Here is a 14,505-nt window from a genome sequence, read left to right as displayed (position 1 = left end):
TCACCACTAGAAGCAGGAAGAGGTAAAAAGAATCCTTCTCGAGAGCCTTTGGAGGGACTATCGCTCTGCCAACACCTTGATTTTGGACTTCTAACCTCCAGGTTTGTGAGAGAATAAATGTCAGTGTTTGAAAGATATTTCTAGAGGCTGGTGTGGAGGAACTCTTGGTAGGCATGGGTGCACCATCTGGGGGACAGGGAGGACTCAGTCCCAGAGGGATGACGGCCAGAACTGGCCACTGCTTGATGTTGGAGTGAGAAGGAGACCAGACCCCAAATGTGCCCAGCCTCACCCACATTGTAACAGAGCACAGAGTGGTCCAGACCACGGAAATGTGATCCTCAGCACTGAGCCTCGGCTCTTCCCTGTTCTCATTCTACTGGAGAACAGATCAGGGGCCTGAAATCCCCTGATGAGTGCACAGACACCTGAGTTTTTTTGGAATGACTCAGACAAGGGGGCAGCAAGCACCTGCATGGACCCCATGACCACAGGGCCCTTCTCCAAGAAGTGCCCATCCTCCGCCTGCATCTGGGTGATCCAGTTGGCAATGGCACAGAGAGAGGGTGGGTCGATCATGCTGATTGTCATCGTGGGGTAGGCCAGGGCGAAGACCCGAAACACATAGCTCGTGAGCCTGTTGGGAGAGAGAGTGACAACTGGGAACAGCACAAGAGGGCTCTGGGGTGGGGCATCTACATTCCAGGGTAGTCTACACCGTGAAGCACATTGCTTCAGCCCGGCCCCACCCCCATTTGCTGTTTTCCAGGTCTGCCGGCATGGAATGCCACCGGCCCACCCCAAAACCCCATAGCGTGGATGTCCCTGGGTCATCACGTCTCAGGCTGGCCCCTCGGGCTTCCAGAGCGTAGGTGGCAGGAGTGACAGGGTCATCCTTACCAGGTGCTTCCTGGACTTCCTTTGGAGGTGTGATAGGTGCCGTCTGCACTCCGGTGTGTCAACATCTGTGTGTAACCTGGGGAAATGGATGGAGCAGGGCTTTCAGGGAGGTTGGTGTTTGGGTGTGGCCTGTGGAGGGGGTCAGTTATCAGGAACAAGCTGGGAGGGGGGCAGGGTATGAGTGTGACTTGGGGGTGCATCCCTCTTAGATGTAATCTGTAGGAGGAGACCCACTGTCCAGGTGTTTTAAGAAGGCTTCAGGGCCCAGGTGTAAATGAGGGTCATGGCCCAGGTGTGACTGCGGGGGACCCAGGGTGTAATTGTATCTGGCTGGAAGTAACCTGGAAAACCACCACCTTGGGGACTCTGGGGAAGAGTGTGCCTGGGAGTTGCTGCTTGGGGGGATCATGGAAGGGTTGCCATCCAAGTGTAAACCAGGAAAAGAGACAACCCAAGAGGCTCTACCTGCGAACTTTCTTGGGGATTATTTCTTGGTTGTGAAGTTGGGGAATCAGTGTGTCTGTGTCACCTGGGAGTGTAATCTTGGAAGGGCACCTCTCAGAAATCCTCTCTGAGCATTGCCACTTGGGTACTACCTAAAGGTTATCTGGGGGTTTACTATTTGGGTGTGACATTGGAGGCGACAGTGTCTCAGTCCTACCTGGGTGGTTACTGTTTGAAAGAAACTGAATGGAGAGTTGGTGGCCGAGTGTAGTCTGGGAGAGGAGTCAGCATCTGAATTGACTTGGGGGGTCTCTGTCAGGGTATTACTGGGGTTGCCCATCTCTGGTTGTTACCTGGGAGGCTTGTTCATAACCCGGGGAGGTGTTGGCATTCAGATGTAACTGGGAGGAAGCCTCCTGGGATTATTTTCAGGTTTAGTGCTTGAGTGTCCCCTGAGGTTACCTGGGGATGTAGCTCAGGAAGTGGCACCGAGGGAGCGTGGCCTGGGACAGTGTCTGGGTATAGCATCACCTGGAGGGTCACTGCTTAGGGGACCAGGGAGTCTGTTATATTGCACCAGGGTGAAGGAGTCATCTAGGGGTAGCAGTTTGGGGGGCTACCTGGTGGAATTGGTATTATGTTGCAGTCTGGGAGAGGAGTCAGAGTTTGGGTGTGATTGTCTGAGGGTAGCCCAGCCACTCTCCCGGAGAGACCCAGACATTCTCATCAAGGTCCACGAAGGGTCCCGCTCTCACCGGTAGCAGTTTGGGGGGCTACCTGGTGGAATTGGTATTATGTTGCAGTCTGGGAGAGGAGTCACAGTTTGGGTGTGGTTGTCTGAGGGTAGCCCAGCCACTCTCCCAGAGAGACCCAGACATTCTCATCAAGGTTCACGAAGGGTCCCGCTCTCACCTGCTGACAATATTCTTCATCACCTGGTCCCTGTGCTCCACCCCGACCTTGCCCCACTGGCCGGTGGCATCCAAATAGCGGGTCAGGATAACCACCGGGGCCAGGGAGCTCAGTGTCTGCTCGGGGCAGCCCGTTGGGACTCGCAGCAGTCGCTGGGTTTCTCCAGGTGTCAAGCTGCCCAAGAGATCCAAATAGCGGGTCAGGATAACCACCGGGGCCAGGGAGCTCAGTGTCTGCTCGGGGCAGCCTGTTGGGACTCGCAGCAGTCGCTGGGTTTCTCCAGGTGTCAAGCTGCCCAAGAGGGTCTCCCCAAGGATGTCACCTATAGCGGGCGAGTGGAGCCACCTTGGGAAGTGGCCCAAGCTACCATGGCCCCCCGATAAGCCCACATGGCCACTCCCAGCCCCTCCAGCCTGTGTGACTAGTCTGGCCCTGGAGGAGCTAGCTCTGGTCCTCCCTATCTTCCCATACCCACCACCCCACCAGGAGCCACCTCTGTCCAGGCACCTTGGATGCTGACAAACACTTCAGCCTGTGTGTCAGGCACCTTGTTCAAAAAGTCCTGTCTTTGCACCAGCTCCATCTGGGTCTGACCTGAGCAGGCACAAACTTCTGTGACAAACGGGCTCTGGGGCTGGGAAGGTCAGGGTGTGCAGAGCCCAGGAGGAACTTGGAGAGCCCACCTGGCCAGACACCCTCATTTCAGCCCCTCCTTCCTCCCTGTCATGGCCCCAGGTTCCTACACACCACCTGCAGATCCCACAAACCTTGGGGGTTCAGGAGGATGCTATGGGACATTCGCTGTATCTGACCCCCAGCCTGAGGGATGAGAAAAGGGAGAAAGTTAGAAACAACAACAATTGTAAAAACGACAATCATAATGACAAGTAAGGGGAAGCATTGCTTAGCTTTTAAGAGCACAGACTCTGGAGCCCAAATATCTGGGTTCAAATCCCAGCTCTTCTGCTTCCTCGCTGTGTGTCCTTGTGAAAATGACTTAACCCCTCTCTGCCTCTGAGGAATAATATAGTCCCTACCTCATAGTGTTGTTCTGAAGGCTCAATGAGTTAATATTCTCAAAGCACTTATATCTTAAGTGCTGAACATGTGTTTGTCAAGTAAACAAAATATTGTGGACGGGTGGTATGCTGGTTGTGGGTAATTTTCAGTTTTCTAATGAGTCATGGGCATGATGATTATCCCACCCCATAAATGATGAAATGGGGGATCAGAGAAGTTAAGTAAGTTGCCCAAGGTCACACAGCAGAGACAAGATTTGAATCTAGGCCAGATTCCGAAGTTCCAGAGTGGGGACTTTGTGACCCCCTCAAGCCCAGCCCACTGACTGAACCTTCCAATCCATTCTCTCACACCTCATTCCCACCTGGGAGGCCCATCTGTTGATCCTGGGCCCACCTGCCCCTCCCATGATCAACAGCCTGGGACCCAGAAGAAGCTGCGCTGTTTGCACTAGCAGCAAGGGGGTGGGGGTGCTCTTTACCCGGACCAAGAGTGTCTTCTTCACGTGGTCCTGGGCCCCATAACCCACAGCCTTGACCTCCACATCCACTTTTCCTATCTCTAGAGGGAGAAGCACAAAAGGCACCATCTTGGAGGAGATGGGGGGCACGACCACCACCTGGCGGGATGGGGCCCCCGGCTTCGATGCGCTGCACAGTGGCTCTTTGTGGGGAAACTCCACTCGGACCTAGGGCAGGAAGGGCAGGTTCTGATGCATGAGGTGGCCCAGAACCCTAGGGCCTTTGTCCCTTTTCCACCCCTGCCCTGAGATTGCCTGTGTAGGTGACAGCACAGCAGAGTGGTTGAGATCACAGACCCTGCCTGGGTCAGAGCCACCTCTGCCACTTACATGCTATGTGACCTCAGGCAAGCTCTTTAACCTCTCTGTACCTAAGCATCCTCATTTCTAAACCAAGAACAATAATAGTACCCATCTGATGGGATTACTGTAAAGTTTGAATAAGAAAATGTCTAGAAGCTTTCCAAGAGGTCCACCACTTCACTGACCCATTGCAGTAATGGATACACTCCATTCCCTTTTACAAAACACATTGACAGATGTTTGGGCAGAGACAGGGAGGATGAGGGCTTAGGGCTTCACCTTGACCTGGCGATCCCTGAAATTATACAGCACGGCTTGGATCTGGATTTGCTCATTCCTGACCACGGAGGAAGGCAACTTAAGGTCCACAAAGAAGGATTTCATAACTGTCAACTCAAAGGGGTCTGAGATGCAGAGACCTAGGGCCGGGGGAGCACATTGGGTTTAAGCAGACCCCCCAAGAGGGGGGCTGGGTAGGCCCACCACTCTCCCATCCCCTCAGCACAGGGCTTGTTGGGGTCACCTTTTCCAGTCTTGAGGCTGACAGCTACAAATTGCCACGTGGTGATGGAATCTGGCACGTTCACAGAGATGGGGTAGTGGGAGATGCTGCTGGAAGTGGGGGGACATCACTGAGTCTGTGCTGCCTGGACAGACCTCTGGGTTGGGGGGGCACTGTCTAGGGGTATGGTAGCTATTGGGTGTTGTTGGGTCACCATAGAGGGTCATCATTTTGTGAGACCCCCTGGGATCTCTATCCCCATCTAGGTGGGTTCTATTTTGGGTCTGTCCTGAGGGCTCAATGTCAGCACTGGGATTATTTCGTGTTCAGCACCCGCGAAGATTGGAAGGGCTGGGGACCAGATGCCGGCATGGGGGTTGTGGCCCTACCCCGATTCACTTTTCGGCAGAGTAAACTTCTTCCAGAGCCAACTCTCGGGGAACCAGGTCCGGACGGGCATGTCATCCAGGAAGATGTCGTCAAAGTCTTCATCTTCATCCGCTGCAGGGAGTGGAGGTAGGGTGGGATCTCCTTTATGTCTCTCTTGTGGCCCACCAGACTCCTCAGTGGGACCTTCCCCCCAGGCCCCCCGTGGCACTACATACCCCTAAGTGGAGCTCCCCACCCCATATCTCCTGTGGTGGCCCTCTCACATGTCCCCAGAAGCAGCTGCTCCTCCCGGGCCTCCCGAGTCAAGGCCTCAGACAGATGGCAGCAGTTCAGGAAAGCAGTCACACAGGTTGGACCGTAGCGGACATGCTGGGTCCTCTCCTCACACGACAGCCCCACTGGGCTCTCCCGGAGCCCAGCCTCACAGCACCTCCGCTCCAGCTCTGTCTTAAACTTGTTCACTGTGGGCCAGAGTCAGAGGGAGAGGAGGGCTTGGGCAGGACCTAAAAAGCTGGGACTCATCCACCTTAATGCCATGTACAACTGGCCTCTATTTAGCCATGACTGTGGCAGATGCTGTGCCTCACTCCTTGCCTGTATGTTCTCCCTGAAGCTTCACATTGAACCCACATGGTGAGTTCAGATGAGGAAGCTGAGCTACAGAGAGGTAAATCCACTTGCCCCAGGTTACACAGCTCCCAAGCGGCAGAGCTGGGACTAGAATCCACACTTCTAATACTATCCAGTGCTACCTCCCATATTCCTCTGACTCCAGGCTTAGAGTCTCTTCTTCTGGCTCATACCCTGGCCTTGGGGATGGCAGGTTTGCTAGATATTGTCCATTGGCACTCAGCACTCATTTCTCCTTTCATCTGCATTTCCTCCTGTATCAACAGAGGCTAGACATCTAACAACTACATTGCCCAGACCCCTTACTGCTAAGGCTCAGGACGGGATTAGCTCCAACGACCGAGATGTTCTTGTGTTAATATTTGGAAAATAGAAGATAAACAAATGATTTTTTCCTGTAGCAGTAGTAGCTGATGCATCTAACAACTACATTGCCCAGACCCCTTACTGCTAAGGCTCAGGACGGGATTAGCTCCAATGACCGAGATGTTCTTGTGTTAATATTTGGAAAATAGAAGATAAACAAATGATTTTTTCCTGTAGCAGTAGTAGCTGATGGGTGAGCTCCAGTCAATGTGTGTTTTTGTAACAGGCACAATTTTGTGTTCCATTATCTACCTACCAGCCTCATGAGAGATACTGGCAGCAGATTCCTGAGGTTTCATGGATAATAAAAACTGAAGTGGGGAGATTTCGAGTCCCAGCAAGCAGCCTTCCAACTTCCACTCCTACAGCACTTCTGATGATTTTGTGAGCACCAAACTCCCACTGTTAAATTTCTTCCTGCTTGAATACCTACAGTGGTTTTGGTTTCCTATTCTAAGCCCTGATGAATACAGCACATTGGGGAGTCAGGAGGGGCATAACCAGCTTTAGCTCAAACCTGCATTCCTCTTTGTCTCCAGCCTCTTCAGGGAGCGGCGGTGTCGGTTGGGAGGGGGACTCTGAGGACAGTGCCAGTCTGTGTGTCAGAGGGAAGGATGAGAAGATGTTTGTCAAGATCATTTTCAACATCCTTGATGATATCTGTCGGATGCTTACTGTATGCCCATTGCCTTAAATGCATAACTTCATTTCATCCCACAGGCTCCTCATATTCAAGATTTTCTACTTAAAAACTGTGCATTCATTAGCAAGTCACTTAAATTCTGTGGATATTTATTTCCTCAGTTATATAAAATGGGTATAATGAATAAGATCACATATATAAAAGTACTTAGCATAGAGTCCAGCATGTCATAAATAGAAACTGTTATTAACATTACTATTTATAGCTGAAAGAAGACACTCTTAGTTCCCCCCATATCCATTCTATTCTCTCATCTGTGGCAACTAAAGCTCTATCTTTTATATAAGTACTGCACGCTAACTGATTGTGCTACTGGAGCTCCAAACCTCTATCTTTTACATACCACTCAGAATAAAGACTATATTTCCCAGCCTCCCTTCCAATTAGGTGGGGCCATGTGACTCAGTTCTGGTCAATGAGATGTGAAATAAGTGTACTCCTCTTTTCTTTTCCCTTCATCCTACTGCCTGGCATGAGATTATCATGAAGTACCACCGTGCAATAATGCAGAAAAACAAGCTAGAAGAACCCCGAGACCCAGGATAACCTCTGGATTGTTACTGAGAGAGAAACAAACTTCTACCTTGTTTAATTTGTATCTGATACACATGCCAAACCTACATCTGAACTGACACACGGTGAGCTACTTCTATTACTATCCCTATTTTATGGACAAATAAATTGAGACAGAGTGAAAATGTGACTGGCCCATGGTAAGTGGCAGTGTCTGGATTTTAAACCATGTCTGTTTGACACCAAACTCCACTAGGCAATACTGCTTATTCTTGCCTTCCTCCTGCTTCCCTGCCTGTACCTGAGCTTGCCAGGCTGTCCATCCCTGTGCTGATCTTCAGGTCCAATCCAGCATCCTTGAACACAGCAAGTCTATCTTTTCCACTGCCTGCTGTGCAGCCAGTGTCATGTTTCTCCACCACATCCCAGACCTGGAGGTCAAGAGAGAAACCTAGATTTGGGACCTATCTAACCCCTCCAGGGAAAGAGCAATGGTACACTGGAATCACAGGTTCAAATAGTAATTCTCACGTCATCTCCTGTTTATTGAGCTTTTACCACCTTCCAGTTACTATACTGTGTACTGTCTCCTTGTATACTCACAGACATTGATGTTGCCCTTTCTATAGCTGAACAAGCTGAGACTCCAGCTAGAATACCTAGGCAACCTCTTGACCCAAAGCTCATATGCTCTCACCTTCTTCTGAGTGAGCTTGTGTTTGCTGTTCAAGACATAGACAGCCTTGTCCACAGCCACCAGCCCCACTGTGGCCCCTGCATCACCTGTAACCTTTAGGTCCACTTGGCTGTTGGGCTCCAAAGGTTGGTTGAATCCATCATTCTTCAAGCCAACCTTCAGCTGAACCAAGAAAAAGAGAGATGTCAGAAAAGGGGGATCATAGCCACCCAACTCCACTTTCAAGTTCATGCTCCTTACTGCTCTGGTGGAGCAGCTGGGAACTCCACCAGGTCAATCCCAATTCTGCATATTTATTTGCTTGCATCTTTTCTACCCCCTGTGTTGAGCTCTTAAGGCCACATCTTCATCTCTCCTGTCTCCCAGACTGGGAACCCCTGAACTTGTGCAGACCCTTTCTATACCTTTATGATGGTGATGTGCAGCTACAAGGAGTTTGGCTCACCGTTCCCATGCATCTGTCAATTACATCAATCCATATGGAATCAGCCACCAGCTCAGGGTCCCGGTTCACTCCCCTGGGCAGTAAATAAAAGGCCAGAATGCGGAAGGAGGGCAGCATCTCTGAAGTCACATCAATAATGGTTGATGTATAGACACTCCCTAGGCTTTTTGATTGATGTTTGGCACTCACAATCTGGCCCTTACTCAGGACCTTGGAGACAAAGGAGGCCAAGAATGAGAGGAGAAGGGCATCCTTTCCCTGAGGCTGTCCCAGTCCACAGTGGGAGACCATAGTACTCTTGCTTCAGCTTCTTGGTCTGAGCCCACCCCAGATTGTCCCCACCTTCACACCTTTGTTCATGTTTCCTCCAACCCAGCAAGCCAAGGTTGTTCCAGGGAAAGAACTCCTTGGCTCAGGCCCTGGTCCTAGCCCCTCACCAGGATAGTGAAATGAGTGATCTTGTTTTTGGTTGAGGGGTTTCGATGCCTTGTGTTGAGGCTCAGTTGTATGTTGCTGCCAACATCTGTGCCCAATGTCTTTACTTCGATGTGCAGAAAATTCCCTGACCCATCCTGAGTCAAATATGGCCAAGCTGTCATATTGGCTGACGCCTGTTCTTCTGGCCTGAGAGACTCATCAGTTTTTACCTGGGGAGGGTGATGGGAAAGTAAGCCCCAATACTTCCAGCTCATACAGCCCCAACCCCACCATCCTTTCCCTGTCAGATTGGTACCATGATGGGGAGCTGGTCCAGATCTGCATCTGTGTTGATGGTGAGACTGGCCACCCCATTGGGTGAGGTGTACACTCTCTGGTTTTGGCAGTGGACAAGGACTCTGGAGGCTGGGGACCCATCAGGATTTGAGACAAATACCTGGAGTGGAATCTGGGATGAGATGAAGTACAGACCTGGGAGTGGCCTGGTGTAAGTGATGGAAACTGAGAATACAATTCGGATAGGACTGCCTTGTGTAGCTGTACAAATGGTGTACTGAACAACACCGAGAGTGCTATTCATATTAGTCTTTATGAATAGTACCCCCTAAAGTTTTGCAGTGTACAACCATATGTGGTCACCCTGAGTGATGGTGTGCTGATTGGGAGCGGAAAGAGTGGAAGTGCAGAAGGTAGGAGAAGACATGGAAGGCTTGGGGGAAACTTGGAGTAGGATTGGCACCAAAGGATATCCCTAGATTTCCTAATGTCCATCATACATCTCAAAGCCACTCTAAATTAACGTATCTAAAAATAGCATGCTTGCTGTGCAAATGCAGCCTCCAGATAAGCTCTCAAGCACCATATTCCAGCCCGGTTGTTTCCCCATAGAGAGATTCTGGAGCCATCACTGTGCTTTGTGGGGACCTGGGTTAAGCCTTGAGGGGAACTTGGGATTACTCTGAAGAACATGATGGACTCTCAAACGAATTGGGTGCCAGTGAGTCCTAGGTGGGTTTTGGTCTCCTGAAGGGTCTGTTTTGTGGAGGGGGCCCTGAATCTCTGGGCTGAGTAAGCCTAGATGCTGACCCTAAAGTGGAAGGGCATCCCTGGCTTGAAATACTGAGGTGTCCTGGTGAACTTGATGTTGTATGGACTCTGGACAATCTTCACCCCCAGGGTCTCAGCCTGGACCATTTCACCACCTGTGGAGACAGAGGAACTATGGAATATGCTGAGGAGGTTCAATTTCCTAGGTCGGTGGTGGGACTGCTGATATAGGACCCCTGTCTTGGTGAAGGCAGGAAAAGACAATAACAAAATTTCAGCTCTTCCTGGCCCTTCTGGTGTTTTCCTATTTCTCTGAAGAGGAAACTGAGGCTAGGAGGTGGCCTTAGGTCACATGGACAGGGGTCTGGGCTGGGAAAGAACAACATGTCCTGACCTCATCCAGGGGTCTGGGTGAGAGTGGCACCTGAGGAAAATACGGTGACATTGACAAAGATTGAGGCCCCAATGAAGTCTTTTTCTGGGCCCTCGAAGGTGGCCATCAGAGTGTCCTTTTGGAGGGAGACGTGGCCTAGGCCTTCAGAGACCTGTTCTTAGGGTAGGAGAGAGGAAGAGAAGATGGCTTCTTGGGGAGTGATGAAGGGTGGGGGGCTGGGGAGGCTGGGGAGGGGTCATGATTTGGTCACCTCCACTCTCTGCAGGGAGCTTTGGATAGGGATCCGGCGGGAATCTAGTTTCACCCCGAAGATAGCCAGAGCATGTCCATTCACCGGCTTGTTGAACATATACCTGGGGAATTGAGGGCCGTCCTACTGGCTTGGAAGCACCCACATACCATATGTGGCTGCAGAGATGGCTGTGCAATTTTGGGAGGGACAGAGGAGGCCCTTGTAAATGTAGGTGATTTCTAAATTGTTGACCCACACAATCCTGGGAGGTGATAGATATGTCCCACAAACCCACAATGGATTGCAAATGTGACCTGTGCAACCCCACAAGATGAGGTAGAGGTAAACTGTACAGCCATATGGAACCACAGAGAAGTCTGGCCAACCTATGAGTTGACAGAGTTGAACTGTGCAGTCTCATCAGGGAGACTAGGTAGCCTGTACAGCATGTTAGAGCTACAGGAATGATCTGTATGATGTCCAGAAGTGGCAGACATGGCCCATACAATCTCAGGTGGACAGCGTGGCCTGTACAACTTCATAGAGCTGTGGAGATGGCCTGTAAATCTCATAAGGTAGCAAACATGGCATTTGTCATCTCACAGAGCTACGGAGATGGTCTGGACAACCTCATGATGACAAAGGTTGCCTGTACCACCTCATAGACTTTCAGAGATGGTCCAAGCCATGAGGTGTCAGATGAGATGAGACATGGCATAACCCCATTAGGTAGACAAGGTGGCCTGTTCAACCTCACAGACTTGAAGAGATGGTCTGTGTGACCTCAAAGGTGGCAGATGTGGTCTGTACAACCTCAGGGGATAGACTGTTTCATGGGTGGCAGAAGGGTGCCTCTGCCCCCCTAAATGCTACAGAAGTGGCTCACTTCTCTCCACCCATTCGGTTTCTTGGTGTCCCTGGTCCTCTGGCAGGGCAGGGGACAAGGGGACTCACCGGGCCCGGATGTCAATGCCCAGAGCTTCATCATTGAGGTAGAAGAAAGTCTTGTTTGGAATCAGCTGGACATCAAAAGATGGGAGAACTGTGTGGGATAAAAGCAATGGACACCCTCAGCATTCCACCTTGCCCCTTTGTCCCCTCCTTGTCTCGCTCCTTTCTTGGTTACTCTGGCAAACCCCAAGGGCTGGAAGTCATGGTCCTGCTCACCAGCGCCCAGCCCGGCCCTGGCACACAGCAGGTGGACATCAGCCCCATCTCCCGTTGAGAACTCATTTGCATGTCCAGCCCCCTTCCTCTTGTCCCGTCCCACCCCACCATCCTCACCGTATTCCTTCACATCAAAGGCTGCCTTGAACTTCTGCGAGGCTGCACTTTGATAACTGGCTTCAATATTCCAGGTCCCCAAACTGAGGCACAGAAAGTTAGGAGAGAATGAGACCAAGAAGGACAGCCTCCCACGCCATCCCTCGGTCTCCCATCAGGGCACCTGACAAGCTCTGGGAGGTGGAAGGAGTTTGCAAAGAGACCGTCCTTGGCCAGGAGATTCTGGCTGATCACAGTGATTCCCTCCGGGTTCTGCGGGGACAAGGGGTGAGGCTGGTGACTGTCCTCTGGGAAAGCCCTGGTGGTTCATGCCCCCAGGCCTTCAGCCCACAACATAACCCCAGTGTCCAGGATCCACTGCCCATTGGGAGAGGCCACCTTGATGTCCAGAATGAATGGCCTTGTCACAGGATCCATCTTGTGGTTCACAGTGAATACCCGGTACTGAACTGTAGGGAAAGGGAAGACTCTGAGTGTTGGATGGAGGAAGGGAGAGTGAGAGTGTGGAGAGGGGTGGGTCATCCTAAGGGTCTTGGGCAGTGGGGGTACCTTGGACAGAGGCAGGCCTTGGAAGGTGGAGAAGATCTTAGGGGAGGGGGACATGTCAGAAATTTGGGGGAGACTGAGGGTAACGGTCAGCATCTGCCCCAGGCCAAGTGCCTGGGGGCTGTACCCAAGTGGTCAGGGGTGTAGATGGTCTTATCCGTCTGGATGAAGATGTAGCCAGCATGGGGAGCCACCAGCACGATCTTCTCCATGAATGAAGAGACTGAGGTGGGTGCCCAGTTTGCCCGGATGATAACATATTGCTGCCCTGGTCGTGAGGGGTATACCAGGGTCTCAGGGACCTGGGAAAAGATGCCCACACTCCTCAGGCTCTGCTAGGGTTGCCTCCCTAGGGGTAAAGCTCTGGGCTTTGGGAGAAGCAATTGAGTGGGGACCCTCTGGCTCTGCCTTTGGGAGCAAAGTCACCCTGTGCAGCTGTGCAGGTTGCGCACTGCACAAAGGCACCCAGCCAAATTTAGGATGAAACCCAGTTCATGCTCATCGTCCCAAGCTACCAGCAGAAGGCGTCTTTTATACTTCACACAGAAGCATCATATGGGATAGTGGCAGGCCCTTCTTGGAGCCCAGGCTTAGGGGGACTTTTGATTTCTAAATGGACAGGACATGTGAGGGAAAGGACATCAAGGCTTTGCATCTACTCTTCAGTGTCCCTTGTGGTAAACCCCCAGAGTCCTCACCTCCTTACTCTTCTTATTACTGACCCAGAGCCTCCCTTTATGGCCACTCATCTTGGCCTTTCACCCACCGTCACAGGTGCCTGGTCCATAAAGTTGTTCGCTTGTGAGAGGAGGAGCTGTCTTCTAGCCACCACCGTCTTCCTCATGGGGAAGTCCCACACAGTGAGGTTCACCTCGAGGGCTCTTGGGAGGGGCTCCTCGGAATCCGGGTGCGCCTGGATGTGGATGTTCTCAGGGCTATTGACCCTCAGGACTCGGGGAGTCACAAGGATGAACCTGCCGGTAGACAAGTACGGGGTCATGGGGGTCCCCAGTGGGGGAAGCATCGGCAGAACAGACAGGGTCGCAAGCCGGGAATCAGGCAGATGGCAGATGTGCAGGGAGCTGGCTGAGTCCCCTCAGTCCTCCAGACTCACAGGGGCTTAGCGCGGGTGAGGGGGGTCCCCAGGAGGAGTAGAATCAGCCCCAGGGGCCAGAGCACATCCATGGCAAGTGGGAGGGTGATATGGAGCCACAGGCTACAGATGTCTGTCCTCGTGTCCGCCCTGGTCCTGTGACCTGTTTGCTTTGGCCTGTCCTGGCTGAGTTAATATTTAAACAGGTATGGGAAGGGAATCCTCATAAGTCCAATGGGGGCAGGGTGGGAGTCTGCTCCTCATTTCTCAGCCAAGGGTGGCTGGGGACAGTTGCTTTGGGAAGTCTCCCAGCTCCCTTTTGAGGGGTCAGTGTGGTAGGGGGGTTGCCCCTCCCATGCAACAAGGAGGTCTCACCTGAAGTCCTTCCCTAGCCCAGCAAGGCGCCAGGTGGACATGGGGCACTGAACTCAGGGCTTGGTTGCAATTGGCTGGTAGAGACAAGAGGACATTTCTCCCTCCCACTGCCTGGATGGATTGTCCCCACCTCTGCCCTTGTGAAATTGGCAAGAGTTTCTGGGGTAGCTGCTCAAACAAGGCCAGTGTAGCTGTTTCAGTCCCATTTCCCAATCCCAGACATGAGCGGTCATAGGGCATTTAGCTCTCTGGCCCCAGGACCCTCCAGAATGGAGGAAATCCATGGTCAAAGTCCTCTTACTGGGCTTCACGTGTTTCTGCACCCACCATGTACTGCATGGCTTTCTCCTTCCTTGCAGGAGACAATTACGTTTGGTAGCTTGGTTGCAATTGGCTGGTAGAGACAAGAGGACATTTCTCCCTCCCACTGCCTGGATGGACTGTCCCCACCTCTGCCCTTGTGAAATTGGCAAGAGTTTCTGGGGTAGCTGCTCAAACAAGCCCAGTGTAGCTGTTTCAGTCCCATTTCCCAATCCCAGACATGAGCGGTCATAGGGCATTTAGCTCTCTGGCCCCAGGACCCTCCAGAATGGAGGAAATCCATGGTCAAAGTCCTCTTACTGGGCTTCACCTGTTTCTGCACCCACCATGTACTGCATGGCTTTCTCCTTCCTTGCAGGAGACAATTACGTTTGGTGAATTATGACCATTGTTCATTGTTCCCAAGTTACATCAGGCTCTCTGGGCTCCT

General features: G+C 51.8%; 1 protein-coding gene across 1 annotated transcript; it reads right to left on the bottom strand.

Moving 5' to 3' along the window:
• Window positions 1-471: 471 nt before the first annotated feature.
• On the bottom strand, window positions 472-9,220 carry LOC103583080 (putative protein C3P1; the record flags this gene model as incomplete). Its single annotated transcript, XM_008564495.1, has 14 exons — window positions 9,079-9,220; window positions 8,783-8,992; window positions 8,346-8,555; window positions 7,901-8,062; window positions 6,505-6,582; window positions 5,255-5,452; window positions 4,991-5,102; window positions 4,623-4,708; window positions 4,379-4,518; window positions 3,896-3,964; window positions 3,024-3,075; window positions 2,764-2,850; window positions 901-976; window positions 472-637 (listed from the first exon to the last, which is right to left on the bottom strand). Coding segments are annotated over exons 7-14 (747 nt in total), but the record flags the coding sequence as incomplete, so codon positions are not given.
• Window positions 9,221-14,505: the final 5,285 nt, after the last annotated feature.

Source organism: Galeopterus variegatus, unplaced genomic scaffold (assembly GCF_000696425.1).
Source record: "Galeopterus variegatus unplaced genomic scaffold, G_variegatus-3.0.2 Scaffold19534, whole genome shotgun sequence".
In the NCBI taxonomy this organism is placed as follows: domain Eukaryota; kingdom Metazoa; phylum Chordata; class Mammalia; order Dermoptera; family Cynocephalidae; genus Galeopterus; species Galeopterus variegatus.
Note: the sequence above shows the minus strand (reverse complement) of the source record. Positions and strands in the feature narration are given on the sequence as shown.